Below are 18,406 nucleotides of genomic sequence, written 5' to 3' on the forward strand. Positions count from 1 at the left end.
GCACCAGAGGCCTCTGGAAATGGGTCAACAGAACCCTATTGTCAAGGAGTTTCCTTGGCAGAGTCCTAATCTCCCACATTCCCAGACCCCACCGGCGAATTACTTTCAGAACCAAGGTAGCATAAGCCGGAAGATGTCCATGCGGTGTGCGAAGATCCTTCACTTGCCCTCCTGTCTCCCATTTCTGGAAGAAAGGCTGAAACCATCCCCTACAAGAGAATACCCACGGAGGAGCCCTCTCTTTCCAGAGGTTTGCAATATTGATCTTAATGAAGGTATCCACAAGGAATACCACAGGGTTGACCATACCCAACCCTCCTAGTCTCCTCGTACTGTAAGTAACCTCCCTCTTGACCAGGTTCAGTCTATTCCCCCATAATAGTTGGAAGAACAAACTGCAGACCCGAGTCCAGAGAGACTCCGGCAAGATGCACACACTGCCCAGATAAATCAGTAAAGGGAGCAGGTAAGTTTTGATCAGGTTTACCCTTTGCCTGAGGGTCAAAGACCAACCCTTCCATTGGTTCACCTTCTGAGTGGCGATCTCCAGCCTGCTGTCCCAATTTTGTTTGGGGTAATCCCCCTGGCCAAATTCGATGCCAAGGACTTTTGAAGAGACTTTGGGTCCTGGAAGGGTGTCCGGGAGATCAAAACCAGGATCTCCTCCTCCCAGCCAGAGACTCTCACACTTATCCCAGTTGATCTTGGACCCGGATGCCTCCGAGTAGCGATCTACCTCTGACATCAGCCACCCTGCCTCCGCGTGAGAGGAAACAAAAACAGTGACATCATCAGCATACGCCACCACCCTTACAGTGGCTTCTGGTGCTGCCCGGTCCATCCCGATCCCGGCCAACAGTCCACGCTCCACCCTCCTAAGAAGTGGGTCAATCGCGAACACGTACAGCAGAGCAGCGGGCCCAAGGGACAACCCTGGCGAACACCAGATCCAACCTCAAAAGAGCTGCCAATCCAAACGTTCACAAGCGGGAAACTCTCTGCCCCACCGTACAAGGTTTTAAGCCAATCACCACCCCCCCCCCCGGCAGGCCATATCTCAGAAGGACAAACCAGAGGTACTCATGATTAACCCGATCAAACGCTTTTGCCTGGTCCAGTGACAGCATGTACCCCTTCCAGTGACCAGCCCTACCCTGCTCCACCACCTCCCGGACACTGAGCACAGCACTAAATGTGCTGCGACCTGGAACAGAGCAATGCTGGGCCTCCGAAAGGAGTCGGGTTGCAAATTTCACCAGCCGATTAAACAGCACCTTTGCCAGAACCTTCCTGTCTGCATTGAGAAGCGCTATGGGACGCCAATTATCAATGCACGATGTGTCCTTACCCTTTGACAAGATGATCAGGGCAGACCTCCTCATTGACTTTAGCAGAGTGCCTGAGGAAAGACACTCATTGAATACCTCAGTCAAGAGGGGAACCAAAGCGTCCTTAAAGGTCTTATAGAACTCAGATGTTAAGCCATCTGGACTGGGCGATATTTTTTTGGGCAAGCCCTTCTATCGCCAACTTAACTTCCTCTTCCCTGATCATCTCTGTCAAAACGTCAAGAGAGGGGTCTACCCCTGGTTCAGGAACGGCTTCAGCCAGGAAAGCCGACATCTTATCCCAATCAAGATCCCTCTTCCCCAAGAGGTGCGAGTAGAAGGATCTGACAACCTCCAGGATCCCTGATCTGGATCGCCTCAGGGACCCCGTAGTGTCGACCAGTCCTGTAACCACTTTACTATTCACTGACATCTTGCAGTTTCTGTAAGGGTCGGGTGAGCGGTACTTCCCGTAATCCCGCTCAAAAACCAAAGATGCGTGTCTATCGTACTGACACCTCATGAGCAAAGATTTCACTCTAGAGATCTCCTCGCGGCTACCTCCAGTTGAGACAAGATGCTCGAGTTTCCTCCTCAGACCCTGATACAGGCGGTATCTGTTCAGACTCCTGAGGCTCGAGAGCTGGCGGAAGAATCTCGCCACCCTTTTCTTGAACATCTCCCACCACTCTGACTTACTACTACAAAGATCTAGTAAGGGTACCTGGCTCTGAAGAAAATCCTCAAAGGACTGTCTTATGTCCGCTTCTTCCAAGAGAGACGAACTTGAGCCTCCAAAAGCCTCTTCCCATCCGGAAGGTCTCTGTAACATTCAGAGAAAACAAAATTAAACAGTAGTCGGAGAACTCCACCTCAACAACAAACTCTGCTGAAGAGACAGCTTCCTCATTTAAATAAAACCTATCTATTCTGGACTTACAGTTACCTCTGTGATAGGTGAATCCCTTGTGGCCTGGGGTGTGCCGAATATGGACATCCACCAGGCGAGCCTCACTAGCTATACAATTAAGGGCGATGCTATCATAAGTCAGCTTATCTCTGGAACCTCCTCTATCACGGGGCCTTGTGACAGTATTGAAGTCCCCTCCAAAGACAACCTAGGAGGCGGAGCAACATGGCAGATGTGACAACCTACATGGTGAGCTGCAACATGTGCTACATGTTTACAGATCAACCAGAAGAATCCAACTTCACCTGCCAGAAGTGTAGATTAGTGGCCCTTTTAGAAGAAAAAGTGCATGGTCTGGAAAAAAGAATTGCAACTTTGAAACTCAAAGAAAATGAAGACTTCCTAGACAGAACAGAAGCATCTCTACTGGTCACAGAAGGTGAAGGAAGTGTCAGAGAACCTCCAAAAGCAGACGAGTGGAAGCATGTGACCAAAAGAAGCAAGAAGACCATAGAGACATCACCAACCACACAACTGACAAACCGATACCAAGGTCTTGCGGAGGATGACGATGGTACACCTAAGGATGAGGCACTACCAGCAAGCAAAGAAGAAAAGGGCACACAGCAACACCCAGAAGTGACAACAAAAAGTACAGCCAAGAAGCGAAGAAGAGTGGTAGTTGTGGGAGACTCACTACTGAGAGGCACAGAAGCAGCCATCTGCAGACTGAATATAACCGCAAGAGAAGTATGCTGCCTCCCAGGTGCGAAGATCAAGGATGTGACCTATAGAATACCAAAGCTCATCAGTTCCAAGGACGTCCACCCATTTCTTCTGATACATGTTGGCACCATTGACACGGCAAGGATGGACCTACCGACAATCTGCAAGAACTTTGAAGAGTTGGGGAAGAAAGTAAAGGAACTGGATGCACAGGTAGTTTTTTCTTCTATCCTTCCAGTAGACGGGCATGGCACCAGGAGATGGAACAGGATCTTTGATGCGAACAACAGGCTAAGACGATGGTGCAGACAACAAGGATTCGGATTCCTGGACCACGGTGTGAATTACCTGTACGATGGACTCCAGAGACGGACTACACCTCAACAAACCTGGGAACCACACATTTGCCAGAAGACTCACTACACTCATCAGGAGAGCGTTGAACTAGAAGAAGAGGGGCTGGGAAGAAAAACGTTAGACGCGAACATGAAAACAGATATTATACTGATGAATGATATGAGGTTCGGCAAAGAAGATCCAAGACAACATACTCAGAAGGGAGGTAAGAAAATTTCTGAAACAATCAACAGGGAGGAGATTGGAACAAAGCAAAATTCTCTAAAATGCATGCTCGCAAACGCCAGAAGCCTGACAAACAAGATGGAAGAACTAGAAGCAGTAATATCTACAGGTAACTATGACATAGTAGGAATAACCGAGACATGGTTAGATGAAAGCTATGACTGGACAGTTAACTTACAGGGTTACAGTCTGTTTAGAAAGGATCGTAAAAATCGGAGAGGAGGAGGGGTTTGTCTTTATGTAAAGTCTTGTCTAAAGTCCACATTAAGGGAAGATATTAGCGAAGGGAATGAGGATGTCGAGTCCATATGGGTCGAAATACATGGAGGGAAAAATAGTAACAAAATTCTCTTTGGGGTCTGTTACAAACCCCCAAATATAACAGAAATCATGGAAAGTTTACTACTAAAGCAGATAGATGAAGCTGCAACTCATAATGAGGTCCTTGTTATGGGGGACTTTAACCACCCAGATATTAACTGGGAAACAGAGACCTGCGAAACCCATAAAGGCAACAGGTTTCTGCTAATAACCAAGAATAATTATCTTTCACAATTGGTGCAGAATCCAACCAGAGGAGCAGCACTTTTAGACCTAATACTATCTAACAGACCTGACAGAATAACAAATCTGCAGGTTGTTGGGCATCTAGGAAATAGCAACCACAATATTGTACAATGTCACTTGTCTTTCGCTAGGGGGACATGTCAGGGAGTCACAAAAACACTGAACTTTAGGAAGGCAAAGTCTGACCAGCTTAGAGATGCCCTTAATCTGGGTGACTGGGACAATGTCCTCAGAAATAAGAATACAGAAAATAAATGGGAAATGTTTAAGAACATCCTTAATAGGAACTGTAAGCGGTTTATACCTTGTGGGAATAAAAGGACAAGAAATAGGAAAAACCCAATGTGGCTAAACAAAGAAGTAAGAGGGGCAATTACAGTAAAAAGAAAGCATTTACACTACTAAAGCAGGATGGCCCCACTGAAGATCTAAAAAACTATAAGGAGAAAGATACTTTATCTAAAAACTAATTAAAGCTGCCAAAAAGGAAACAGAGAAGCACATTGCTAAGGAGAGTAACACTAATCCCAAGCTGTTCTTCAACTATATCAATAGTGAAAGAATCAAAAGTGACAGTGTAGGCCCATTAAAAAATTGTGAGGAAAGTATGGTTGTAGATGATGAGGAAAAAGCTAATATATTACACACCTTCTCCACAGTATTCATGGTGGAAAATGAAATGCTAGGTGAAATGCCGAGAGACAAAGAAAACCCTATATTAAGGGTCACCAATCTAACCCAAGAAGACGTGCAAAACCGGCTAAATAAGATTAAAATAGATAAATCTCCGGGTCCGGATGGCATACACCCACGAGTACTAAGAGAACTGAGTAATGTAATAGACAAACCATTATTTCTTATATTTAGAGACCCTATAGCGATGGGGTCTGTTCCACAGGACTGGCGCATAGCAAATGTGGTACCAATATTCAAAAAGGGCTCTAAGAGTGAACCTGGAAATTATAGGCCAGTAAGTCTAACCTCTATTGTTGGTGAGATATGTGAAGGGTTGCTGAGGGATGTTATTCTGGATTATCTCAATGAAAATAACTGTTTAACGCCATATCAGCATGGGTTTATGAGGAATCACTCCTGTCAAACCAATCTAATCAGTTTTTATGAAGAGGTAAGCTATAGACTGGACCAAGGCGAGTCATTGGATGTGGTATATCTTGATTTTTCCAAAGCGTTTGATACCATGCCACACAAGAGGTTGGTACACAAAATGAGAATGCTGGGTCAGGGGGAAAATGTGTGTATATGGGTAAGTAACTGGCTTAGATATAGAAAGCAGAGGGGGATATAAAGGGTATATTCTCTAACTGGGTCGCTGTGAACAGTGGGGACCGCAGGGGTCGGTGTTGGGACCTATTCTCTTCAACATATTTATTAACGATCTGGTAGAAGGTTTGCACAGTAAAATATCGATATTTGCAGATGATACAAAACTATGTAAAGCATTCAATACAAGAGAAGATAGTATTCTGCTACAGATGGATCTGGATAAGTTGGGAACTTGGGCCGAAAGGTGGCAGATGCTGTTTAACAATGATAAATGTAAGGTTATACGCATGGGAAGAAGGAATCAATATCACCATTACACACTGAACGGTAAACCACTGGGTAAATCTGACATGGAGAAGGACTTGGGGATCCTAGTTAATGATAAACTTACCTGGAGCAGCCGGTGCCAGGCAGCGGCTGCCAAGGCAAACAGGATCATGGGGTGCATTAAAAGAGGTCTGGATACACATGATGAGAGCATTATACTGCCTCTGTACAAATCTCTCGTTAGACCGCACATGGAGTACTGTGTACAGTTTTGGGCACTGGTGCTCAGGAAGGATATAATGGAACTAGAGCGGGTACAAAGGAGGGCAACAAAATTAATAAAGGGGAAGGGGGAACTACAATACCCAGAGAGATTAGCAAAATTAGGATTATTTAGTCTAGAAAAAAAGACGACTGAGGGGCGAACTAATAACCATGTATAAGTATATAAGGGGACAATACAAATATCTCTCCGAGGATCTGTTTATACCAAGGAAGGTGACGGTCACAAGGGGGCATTCTCTGCGTCTGGAGGAGAAAAGGTTTTTCCACCAACATAGAAGAGGATTCTTTACAGTTAGGGCAGTGAGAATCTGGAATTCCCTGCCTGAGGAGGTGGTGATGGCGAACTCAGTCGAAGGGTTCAAGAGAGGCCTGGATGTCTTCCTGGAGCGTAACAGTATTGTATCTTACAGTTATTGTTAGGTTCTTTAGAAGGACGTAGATCTGGGGATTTATTCTGACAGAATTTTATAGGCTGAACTGGATGGACTAATGTCTTTTTTCTGCCTTACTAACTATGTTACTATGTAACCTGCCGACTTGTAAAAAGGTAGGGCTTGATCCTCATAAAGAGACACTTATGGTCCCATTTAGATTGGGGACCATAGATGTTAATAAGCCGGAGCTCTTGTCCCTTCATGAGGACATCCAAGATCAGGCACCTCCCCATTTCTAACTCAATAACCCGTCGGCATTCCACCGATGCGGAAAAAAGGACCTCCACTCCGCTATACGGCTCGGCTGCAAGAGACCAATAGGAGGGCCCCAGTCTCCACTCCCTCTTGGCTTTAAACAAGTCTGCCATGTTTGGCAGTCTGGTCTCTTGCAAAAAGAAAATGTCAGCTTCAACACTGCTGAGAAAATCAAAGACCGCAAATCTGGCTGCATTTGACTTTATGCTGGCGACATTAATGGACACCAGCGTCAACGGAGTGGGTACCGACATCATTGGTGATTTAGTTAGATGGCTTTCTTCTTCCCACTCCCCTTATTCTCTGCCTCAGGGGAGGAATCCTTCCCCCTCTATAACGACACAGGTTTTTTCTTTTTGTCGTCCTCGTCTCCGGACTCTGGGCCAGTCCCTCCCTCCAAGGACCTTACATTCGCAGAAGAAGGAGACTCGGCACCCCCCTGTAAGCTCCGCCGAAGCCGGAACCTCACCTTCAGCTTCCTCCGCAGAGGAAGAGATGTTCTCAAGGGCTTAGAAACACCAACCAGAGGGGAGTCAGTTTTTCCTTCCTTAGGTACCTTGGTCAGAGCAGGAGATGTTTTATCTCCCTTCTTTCTCTTTTTGGTGCTGAGCTTACGCTTGTTCTCTAGCCACTGCCTATTATCCTCATCCATACTTTCATAATGGGAGGATTCGGAGGCAGTGGCAGTTTCTTCCCTGTGGATCCTCCTGACCTCCTCATCCAACTCATCATCCCTCGGGGCCTCAGCAGCAAGACTGGCATTCAGGACAGGGGTCACCTCAGTAGCACGGGGCTCGCCCAGCTCCCTCTCCTGTCTGCGCTTGTCTAGACGCCTCAGCTGGGCAGGCGTCTTTTTAGTGCTTTTCCTCCATGGCCCCTCAGCTCCCTCACCCCTGCTACTCCCTTCCCCAGCAGAATCAGCCTCACAGCTTTCTCCCACCGGGGTCACGACTGCATTAGCGAAGGAGCGAGGACAACGGCTGAATGGGTGACCTAAGTCACCACACAAGTGGCACCTAATCTCCACACAAGATGCAGCAAGATGGCTGATATCCCCACACAATGCACATTTCTGCACAGTGCAGTTTGCACTGAAGTTTGTGGGGACGCCGCACTTGTGACAGAGCTTTGGTTGCCCCTGGTAGAAGACCTGGATACGATCTCTACCCAGGAAGAAAGATGATGGAATGTGGGCAACCGTACAACCTGAACGCTTAAGTTTTACCATAAACGTCCAGGCCCTGTCACGTGGACCCGTCCTGTGTGACGCGACCAGCAGGCCGGTAACTAAAACAACAAGACACGGGGAAAAGGGAAACAGTTACAACGGTGGGCCCTGCGATAGGGAAAGGGGGACGTGGAGACCTCCTGCACTCCCCTGAGTCAGTGACCCTAACGCTCCTAACGTTCCCTATGCCGGTTCCGCACCGGGCGCCGATCAGGAACCTGTCGCCCTAGCACACCCTACACCTATCCCTTGCTAGGGAGCTGGGTGGAGCAGGCACTGGCCCCACCGCTGTACTAATACACACTAAGGAAAAACACAAACGGGGAAACACAACTTAGCTTTACTCTTTTGCACTTGCTCCTGGCAACAGAGTCCACCACCAGAATGCAGCTTTCCTCCTGAATCACTGCCACCAAGCTCTGTCAGAGCTACAAGGAAATCCCCTATGACTCTTTCCACACCAGGGCTAAGACAGTGCTGCAAGGAACGCTCTCCAGCTCCTTCCTCTACCAAGGATGGTTGAAATGAACACTATCACCAACACTGATTGCAACACCTGTGACTCTTTTATAGCAGAGCCAGCAATCACACCTGCATTATAATCATGTGCACTAAACTTAAAAACTAGAGTGCAATGACGCTCACCACCACCGGGGGCAAACAAACACCACAGTGCAATAATCCTAAAGGCCACCGGGGGCAAAAACCAACCTTAAGCACAGCTTAGGGAAAAAAAAAAAAGGTTACCTGTGCTTTTTATCAGTCCTGATCCAGCATGGATCATGACAGGCCCCTGACCAGATACCATACTCATCACGGTTTTTCTTTGGCATCTCCACCACTTCTACGTATCTGCCAAGCCACGTCATGATGTCATAAGAAAGCGATTCATTACAGGTCATCACGGTCACTTTCTTGACTTGATTTTGGCGAGACACCACCAGGATGGCAAAGTCTCGCCAGCCGGGCTCATTTTTTGTCAACTCATAATTCGACCAGAAGAGCTCAAGCCCCTCTGGCCGAACAAAGCGGACATCAAACTCAGGCGTGGAATATGGATGTATCAAGGCGTAGATGTTAATAGCCTTGAAGCCCATCTTCAGCAGGAGCTCCACAACCTTAGACCTTGGAGGACACGCATCACTGCCCCTCCACCGAAGATGGACCACATTCCTACGCATACTACCTGGCCCGGCTGTCGGAAGGGACCACACTGTATTTCCCCCATTTTGGTCTCGGAAGGCACCGAGGCCATGCCTCTCTATCCAGAAGGATATTCAACTTCTCGGCCCTCTACCATTAGTGATCTCTCCCCCTTCTTTAGAGCCTCCAGGAGATGCCGCTGCAACATGCCGTCCCCAGAGTCCGGAGATGAGGAGGACACCCTATTTCCCTCGGAGGTGACAGCGGCATAACTAATAACGGGTACTGCCACCACCGGGGGGGGCAACCGGACCAGTGACCGAATCAACACCAACAGTATCACTATTACCCACCTCCATAATACCCTCACTCTCCACCAAACCAGCAACCACACCATTAGACAAAGAAATTTCCTCATCCACACCTCCCACCACATTCACTCCTGCTGGACCAGTGACAACAGGGAGTGTCATTTTGACCTCCACATCATCAGGCACAAGGGGCTCAGTCTCCTCCACAGAACTGGAGGCGACTTCACCCCTGGACTTACAGGTGCCCTCCGTATCATCAGTTGGTATTTTTCTTTGCTTCACTAGGCACCGCTGATCTTTTGCCACTGTGAGGCGCCGCTGATCCTAAAAAAATCAGGATCTTGCTGACCAGCAGCGCCAACGCAGAACAGGATCTTGGGAGGATCGGAACACCCAGCCCCCTCACACTGCGGCCACTTTTCATCTAAGTGATCAGCGGCAACAGCATTCAGGGGTGCTGAGGCTACCGGAGCTGCCCCCGACACTGGGCCGCTCCCCCTTCCCACTGAGTAGCGCACCACAGTCTCGTGGCCTAACCGTATACCCCCCCAAGTCCTCTGATGTGCAGGCCGGGACTTGGCTCCTTCACTCATCCCAGGAAACCCACTCCCTCCCTGGGTAGGAGAGAGAGCAGTTCCCTAGGCGGAGGGGTGTTGCTTCTCAGAGCTCAGGAGCACACAGCAGGATCAGCAGCGAACACACCCACAATTAGCAGCAGCTGAACAGAGCTGCACTCACTATTCTGCTGGTGCAGTCACTGTGTACATACATTACTAATCCGGAGTTACATCCTGTATTATACTCCAGAGCTGCACTCACTATTCTGCTGGTGCAGTCACTGTGTACATACATTACATTACTGATCCTGAGTTACATTCTGTATTATACCCCAGAGCTGCACTCACTATTCTGCTGGTGCAGTCACTGTGTACATACATTACATTACTGATCCTGAGTTACATCCTGTATTATACTCCAGACAGTGGCGTAGCAACTGTTTGTGGCGCCCGGGGCGGTCGAAAAATTTGCCGCCCCTTTGGTCGTTGATAATCCGGAAGCATCCGAAGAGCCCACTACACTCAAAGATCTAATTTTTAGTCTGCTACTAACTCTTCTGTTATTATTTCTAAATTTCTAGACTTATATATGGGTATATAGCATATATAGGTGTTCCCAGGGGTGTATACTTGTATATAGCTTCGATAGGTGGCTTCCAGAGGTGTATACAGGTGTACATAGCTTCTATAAAAGGCTCACTGGTGCCGTACATGACTGGCGTAAATGACTGCCCTCCATGACTTGCATACATGACTCGCGTACATGACTGGGTTACATAACTGGCTTACAAGACTGACATAAATGATTGGCATACATGACTTGCGTAAATGACTGGCTTACCTTACCTGACTGGCTTACATGACTGGCGTATATGACTGGCGTACATACATTGTGCACATGACTGGCATAAATGACTGGCGTACATGACTGGCGTACATGACTGGCGAATATGACAGGCGTGCCGCGTACGTGACCGGTGGAGTCCAGAGCAGTTGAAAAGTTGTGGCATTTTTTTAGGACGCTGATATCTGCTCTCGAGGCGTTTGTATCCAGCGCTGACTACATTACAGCTGGAGCAGAAGACGCCAATCTCCAGGACTCAAGGCCTTAGTGTCAGCATTGGAGCAACCAGAAAAAGGAAAATGAGTAACTGATCCGACCACACAAAGCAGAACATTTGGGGTTGACGGACCCCGGTGTATAATACAGCCGGTGTGGCAGGTGTCACAGTCTGAGTGTCTCCCCTCAGGGCCCCCACAGCAGGTGTCACAGTCTGAGTGTCTCCCCTCAGGGCCCCCACAGCAGGTGTCACAGTCTGAGTGTCTCCCCTCAGGGCCCCCACAGCAGGTGTCACAGTCTGAGTGTCTCCCCTCAGGGCCCCCACAGCAGGTGTCACAGTCTGAGTGTCTCCCCTCAGGGCCCTCACAGCAGGTGTCACAGTCTGAGTGTCTCCCCTCAGGGCCCCCACAGCAGGTGTCACAGTCTGAGTGTCTCCCCTCAGGGCCCCCACAGCAGGTGTCACAGTCTGAGTGTCTCCCCTCAGGGCCCTCACAGCAGGTGTCACAGTCTGAGTGTCTCCCCTCAGGGCCCCCACAGCAGGTGTCACAGTCTGAGTGTCTCCCCTCAGGGCCCCCACAGCAGGTGTCACAGTCTGAGTGTCTCCCCTCAGGGCCCCCACAGCAGGTGTCACAGTCTGAGTGTCTCCCCTCAGGGCCCCCACAGCAGGTGTCACAGTCTGAGTGTCTCCCCTCAGGGCCCCCACAGCAGGTGTCACAGTCTGAGTGTCTCCCCTCAGGGCCCCCACAGCAGGTGTCACAGTCTGAGTGTCTCCCCTCAGGGCCCTCACAGCAGGTGTCACAGTCTGAGTGTCTCCCCTCAGGGCCCCCACAGGAGGTGTCACAGTCTGAGTGTCTCCCCTCAGGGCCCCCACAGCAGGTGTCACAGTCTGAGTGTCTCCCCTCAGGGCCCCCACAGCAGGTGTCACAGTCTGAGTGTCTCCCCTCAGGGCCCCCACAGCAGGTGTCACAGTCTGAGTGTCTCCCCTCAGGGCCCCCACAGCAGGTGTCACAGTCTGAGTGTCTCCCCTCAGGGCCCTCACAGATATCCCGGGCAGGCTGGGCAGCGCTTCCCGCCGTCCCCCTCACTCACCGGCTCCTGTGTCCCGGGATCTGCTCCTGCGTCACCTCAGCAGCCACGTGTTCTTCGGGCAGCTCCGACCCGCGGCCAACACCTCCTCCGACGTCCAGGCTCCAGGAGCGGATGGGCGTTCACCTGAGTGCGCCCAGCACCGGCTCAGGAGCGGACAGTAGCCGGGGCTCCGAGTCCGAGTTCAGCAGAGCAAGGTAGAAAGCGCCTGAGGCTGAGCTGCGCCTGCACTGTGCCTCCGCGGAGTCCGCGCTTCTTCCACGGCAGAGGAGAGAAGAGGAACTGCTGCTGCCACGCGGCGCCGCCCCCACATACTTGCCGCCTAGGGCGGACCGCCCCCCCCCCCCGCTACGCCACTGACTCCAGAGCTGCACTCACTATTCTGCTGGTGCAGTCACTGTGTACATACATTACTGATCCTGAGTTACATCCTGTATTATACTCCAGAGCTGCACTCACTATTCTGCTGGTGCAGTCACTGTGTACATACATTACATTACTGATCCTGAGTTACATCCTGTATTATACTCCAGAGCTGCACTCACTATTCTGCTGGTGCAGTCACTGTGTACATACATTACATTACTGATCCTGAGTTACATCCTGTATTATACTCCAGAGCTGCACTCACTATTCTGCTAGTGCAGTCACTGTGTACATACATTACTGATCCTGAGTTACATCCTGTATTATACTGCAGAGCTGCACTCGCTATTCTGCTGGCACAGTCACTGTGTACATACATTACTGATCCTGACAAATAAACCAACAACCTAGTGAGAATCAATCACTTATCATACAAATAACATATGAGGATGTTCATAAAAGATAATAACCTACTCAAAATTATGAACAGACCAAAAAAGTCCAGTTAATTATGTTATCTCCTTACTATGATTAATTATGGTATTGTACTATGTCTATTTGTTTGGTTTCCCTTTTTATTGTGTAATTAAATAAACATATTTTTAAGTCTTCATCTAACTGGACTTTTTTGGTCTGTTCATAATTTTGAGTAGGTTATTATCTTTTATGAAGATAGCGAGTTACATCCTGTATTATACTCCAGAGCTGCACTCGCTATTCTGCTGGCACAGTCGCTTATGTACATACATTACTAGTTTTTTACTGATCCTGAGTTACACCATGAATTGTACGTTGCAGCTGTATTTCCTATTTTGCTGATTCAATCGATAGCCTTCACTTAGAATAAGGTTTGCACAGAAATAAAGCAGCATGGAAGTAGTGAGTTCAGGCCTGAGGCTTTCCAAATTAGGAGTTCAGCTCTTGAATAAAATCTTACTTTTCTAATACATTTCATCTTTTTGTTTATCCAGGAGGAGGCAAAAATGATGAAAGACGGAAAAGTTTTCAGAGTTGTTGAGTCTAATTGTTGGGATCCAGAAGAGCGGCTAAAAGACATGGATGAGTCAGGTGAAGGAAACGTCTCATGCATTTGATTTTGGTGTCGTATTATTATTATTTATTTATTTATTTATTTATATAGCGTCATTAATTCCATGATGGTGTACATGGGAAGGGGGGGTTACATACAAAGTAATAGATATCGTTTACAATGACGGACTGATACAGAGGGGAGAGGACCCTGTCCTTGCGGACTTACATTCTGCGGGATAGTGGGGAAGGGACTGAAGGTCGGGGGTGCAGCAGCTCTGGTGGTGATGAGGCGGCAGAATGGTTGTTGCAGGCTGTAAGCTTTCCTGAAAAGATGGGTTTTCAGGTTCCGTTTGAAGGATCTGAGGGTGGTGGATAATCGACGTGTTGAGGCATGGTATACCAGAGGATAGGGGATATTCAGGAGAAATCTTGGAGGCGGTTGTGTGAGGAACGAATAAGTGTGGAGGAGAGTAGGAGGTCTTGGGAGGATCGAAGATTACGTGAGGGAAGATATTGGGAGATTAGTTCAGAGATACAGGGAGGGGAAAGGTTGTGGATGGCTTCGTAGGTCAGTGTTAGTTTGAACTGGATTCATTGGAGAATTGGGAGCCAATGGAGGGATTTGCAGAGGGGAGAGACAGGGGAGTAGCGAGGAGAGGTGGATTAGTCAGGCAGCAGAATTGAGGACAGACTGGAGTGGTGCAAGAGAGTTAGCAGGGAGGTCACAGAGGAGAGAGTTGCAGTAGTCAAGGCGGGAGATGATGAGGGCATGTACAAGAGTTTTACTAGATTGAGGGCTGAAGAAGGGACGGATTCTGGAAATATTTTTGAGTTGGAGGCGACTGGAGGTGGCAAGAGTTTGGACGTGTTGTTTGAAGGACAGGGCAGAGTCGAGAGTTACTCCGAGGCAGCGGATTTCAGGTGCGGGAGAGAGCGTGATGCCATTTACCATAATAGATAGATCGGGTAGGGAAGATACGTGAGATGGAGGAAGATAATGAGTTCAGTTTTGTCTATGTTGAGTTTTAGGAAGCGAGAGGTGAATAAGGAGGATATGGCTGATGGACACTTCGGGATTCTGGACAGCAGAGAGGTGACATCTGGGTGTCATCTGCATACAGGTGGTACTGGAAGCCATGGGACTTTGAGTTGTCATAGGCCAAGAGTATAGATGGAAAAAAGTAGGGGCCCCAAAACAGAGCCTTGGTGGACTCCAACAGAGAGGGGGCGGGATGAGGAGGTAGTGTGGGAGTGGGAAACGCTGAATGTGCGGTCAGAAAGGTATGAGGAAATCCAAGACAGGGCAAGGTCTTTTATGCCAAGGGAAGAAAGAATCTGTAGCAGTTGGCAGTGGTCAACTGTGTCAAAGGCAGAGGACAGGTCAAGAAGCAGGAGCATGGAGAACTGTCTGTTAGCTTTGGCTGTGCGTAAGTCATTAGTAATTTTGGTCAGGGCAGTTTCAGTGGAGTGGTGGGGGCGGAAGCCAGATTGCAGGATGTCAAGGAGGGAGTTAGATGAGAGGTGGGAGGAAAGTTGAGCATGGTCATGCTGTTCGAAGAGTTTGGAAGCAAACGGAAGCAGTGATATGGGGCGATAGCTGGGCATAGCAGTTGGGTCAAGGTTTGATTTTTTGAGGATGGGTGTTATGGTGGCCTGTTTGAAGGCAGAGGGGAAGGTACCAGAAGTTAGGGATAGGTTGAAGAGATGGGTTAGGGCTGGAATGATCATGTTAGTGAGGTTGGGGAGCAGGTGGAAAGGGATGGGGTCAAGTGCACAGGTGGTGAGGCGTGATTTGGAAAGGAGATGAGTAAGCTCTCCTTCAGTGATGTTGGAGAGGGAGGTTATTAGGGAAGGGCAGAGGTCTGGTATGTGGAGTGGTTCGGGTGGTGGTACTGTAAATGTTTGCCTTGTTTGGTCGATCTTGACCCTGGATGCTTGTCAAAGTTTTTTGGTGAGGTTGTTGTGCCAGGGTTGCCTATTGGTTTGTCGCACTTTGCCATGCATGAGAGGAGCGACTGAGTCTATGGCTGATGTGAGGGTGGCGTTGTAGAAAGCGGTGACACTGTCCGTGTTGTGGAGTAAAGATATGGAGGACAGAGGTAGAAGAGAGTCTGAGAGTCTGTGGATGTGTAGCTGCAAGAGGTTTCTGCGAGGATGTGCTAGTGGCTGGACATGGGGGTCAGGTGAGGAGGACAAGGATGAGAAGGTGAGTAGATAGTGGTCAGATAGGGGGAAGGGAGAGGTTGTGAGATTAGATAGGGAACAGAGGTGGATGAAGATGAGGTCTAATGTATGTCCATCTGTGTGGGTGGCTGTGGAGGACCAATGAGTAAGTCCAAAGGAAGAGGTAAGTGACAGGAGTTTGGAGGCTGCTGGGTGTCAATGGGGATGTTGAAGTCCCCCATGATGATGGTGGGGATGTCAGAAGAGAGAAAGTGGAGGATCCAGGTGGAGAATTGGTCGATTAAGGCAGTCGCTGAGCCCGGTGGTCGGTATATGACAGCCATTTGGTGATTAGAGGGAGAGTAAATGCGGACAGAGTGAACCTCGAAAGAAGGGAGGATAAGGGAGGGTGGGGGTTGGATAGGGTTGAAGGAGCAGTGTTTAGAAAAGAGGAAACCCACTCCTCCACCTTGTCTGTTGCCAGGGCGAGGAGTGTGGGTAAAGTGGAGGCCGCCATAACTCAGTGCGGCCGGGGAGGCAGTGTCAGGAGGTGTCAGCAAGGTCTCAGTGGGAGCCAGGAAGGAAAGTTTGCGGGAGGTAAAGAGGTCGTGGATCACGTGGAGTTTGTTGCAAATGGAGCGAGCATTCCAAAGTGCTCCAGAAAGAGGGTGCGGGAGGGGGTCAGTGGCACAGGTTTTAAGTTTGAGGGATTGCAGTAGTTTCTCTTGGTATGAGAAAGATAGGGGTGGGGATTTGTGGGATGTATGAGGCAGGGGGGCCAGGATTGGGGGATATGTCACCAGCAGTGAGAAGCAGAGAAAGGGAAGGCAGGTGGGTGAAGGAGAGTGATCGTCTTATATTGTATTTTAGTAGGAGAGGTCTGAGGTTAAGGAGTAGGGATAGCGAAGGAGAGTGAAGATTAGTGGAGCAAAAACGGTGATGGCAAGTGTGAGCATGTCTGAAGGGTTAAAAAAAAGCAAATAAAGTAAGAAAGCAGTGGTTAGTCTTACCGTCTGACCGATTTCTGGACTATTTCTGCTTTATTTCTCATCTATCACTTCAAATGATGTCATATCTGGCCTGCTCTCTTCAACTTATACCATTCAAGTGTCCATGAAATGAAGCCAGGTGAGGGAGGGAGGAGGACAGTTCACAGCAGGGGGCAATTAACAGATTGCAGTTAATGGGACATTTGACTAGCATCAGAGTTGAAGAAAGAGGTAGGACAGGATGGACAGATAAGACTAGGTGTGAGGAGCATGGGTATATCAATATGCAAACAGTCAATTTGAAGTATGATGCATGGAATTAAGGTCGGGAAAAATCAGAGTACAGACATCAGAAGTAAAAACAGAGGGTGAACAATGCATGAGGGTTCAGGGGTTCAGTGAGTGTTCTGAATTAAAACAAATTAATAATAAATGTATTATTTTTCTGCTTATTTTACATTTTAATATAACAAATTCCAGATATGTGAATAACAATGTGCGTTCTCGGTGGATAATATTAGACTCTTTTCCGGCGCAGGAGTAACAGTACAAGCTCTGTCCACTGTCCCCGTAATGTTCAGCTATTGGGTAAGTACAATTCATACAAACACTGGACCCCGGGGAGCCGCCACCAGTCTAATAAACGTCTATGATCTCCTAAAGGCGTTTTTTAGTTTAACTACTTAAACGTTATTCTTATTTTGTTATGTCATATTTCTACGATATTAATGGTTGCTGACCTCTGGGATCCCAATAGATCCCAATAATGTAGTGAATTCAGGGTTGGTTAAGTGCTGCTTTCAATTAAATTAGTTTTTATATTAAAAATCTTTTAAATAAATTTATTTTTTCATGTTTCATATCAATTTGTGTTATTTTATGTTTAATAGAAAAAAAAAAAAGAATTCTGGAAATTCTGTTCTAAGCAAAGGTCATTATTAAGAGAGGAGTGTAGGTGAGCTGTGATATCACCTATTGTGAACGGCGGATCTAGTGTTATCTACTGTATATAGAGGTGTTATCAGTCAATGTACAGGAGGAGGAGGTGGTGAGCTGTGACATCACCTATTTTGAGTGGTAGATGTCAGCCTCTGTCCAAGTTCCATAACAGAATATAGCACATAGTGTATTGCAGTAAATAGTATGAGCAATCAAACTTGTTCAGGTCCCTAAAGACAACAAAATAAGGTACAATTTATAAGACAATTAAAGTAAAAAAAATATAAAAAACTTTAACTCACCCCCTTTTCCCTATGCAAAAATAAAAAGTGAAAAAATAAACATTTATTATTGTGTTCATATAAGTCTGATCTATCAAACTATAAAATTATTAAATTGTACATTAAATGCGAAAAAAAAAATTGATACTGAACTTTTCTGGGTCACGGCCCTTTACCCCAAAAAAATACAATAACAAGCATTCAAAGTGTCGTATATAACCCAACATGGTATCAATAAAAATGTCAGCTCAGTGTGCAAAGATCAAGCCCTGGGAGAAATGAAAAAAAGTTATGAATCTCAAAAAATAGTGACGATTTAACTACTAAAATATAGAAATATTACAAAGTATATATTAAAGACAAAGGCAGATTACAAAAGAAAAAAAATATTTCAAACAATAGATCATTTTCTGTTCACACATTGCCTTTAACCCCTTCACTACCAAGGGTGGTTTGCACGTTAACTACCGGGCCAATTTTTACAATTCTGACCACTGTCCCTTTATGAGGTCATAACTCTGGAACGCTTCAACGGATCTAGGCGGTTCTGACATTGTTTTCTCGTGACATATTGTACTTCACTTTAGTGATAAAATTTCTTCGCTATAACTTG

General features: G+C 47.4%; 1 protein-coding gene across 2 annotated transcripts in view; it reads left to right on the top strand.

Annotated features, from left to right (window-relative positions):
* ACMSD (aminocarboxymuconate semialdehyde decarboxylase) overlaps positions 1 to 18,406 on the top strand; it is a 68,297-nt gene that overhangs the window by 32,443 nt on the left and 17,448 nt on the right. Inside the window, exons 3-4 of one of the 2 annotated variants that reach the window (XM_073545534.1) lie at positions 13,364 to 13,457; positions 17,112 to 17,161. In XM_073545534.1, the coding sequence (XP_073401635.1) occupies positions 13,364 to 13,457; positions 17,112 to 17,161 (144 nt within the window). Of the gene's footprint in view, positions 1 to 13,360; positions 13,458 to 17,111; positions 17,162 to 18,406 lie in introns of both variants that reach the window. The other variant, XM_073545532.1, reaches the window with a different exon arrangement.

This window comes from Dendrobates tinctorius, unplaced genomic scaffold (assembly GCF_039654945.1).
Source record: "Dendrobates tinctorius isolate UK_male_01 unplaced genomic scaffold, ASM3965494v1 ptg000143l, whole genome shotgun sequence".
Taxonomy (NCBI): domain Eukaryota; kingdom Metazoa; phylum Chordata; class Amphibia; order Anura; family Dendrobatidae; genus Dendrobates; species Dendrobates tinctorius.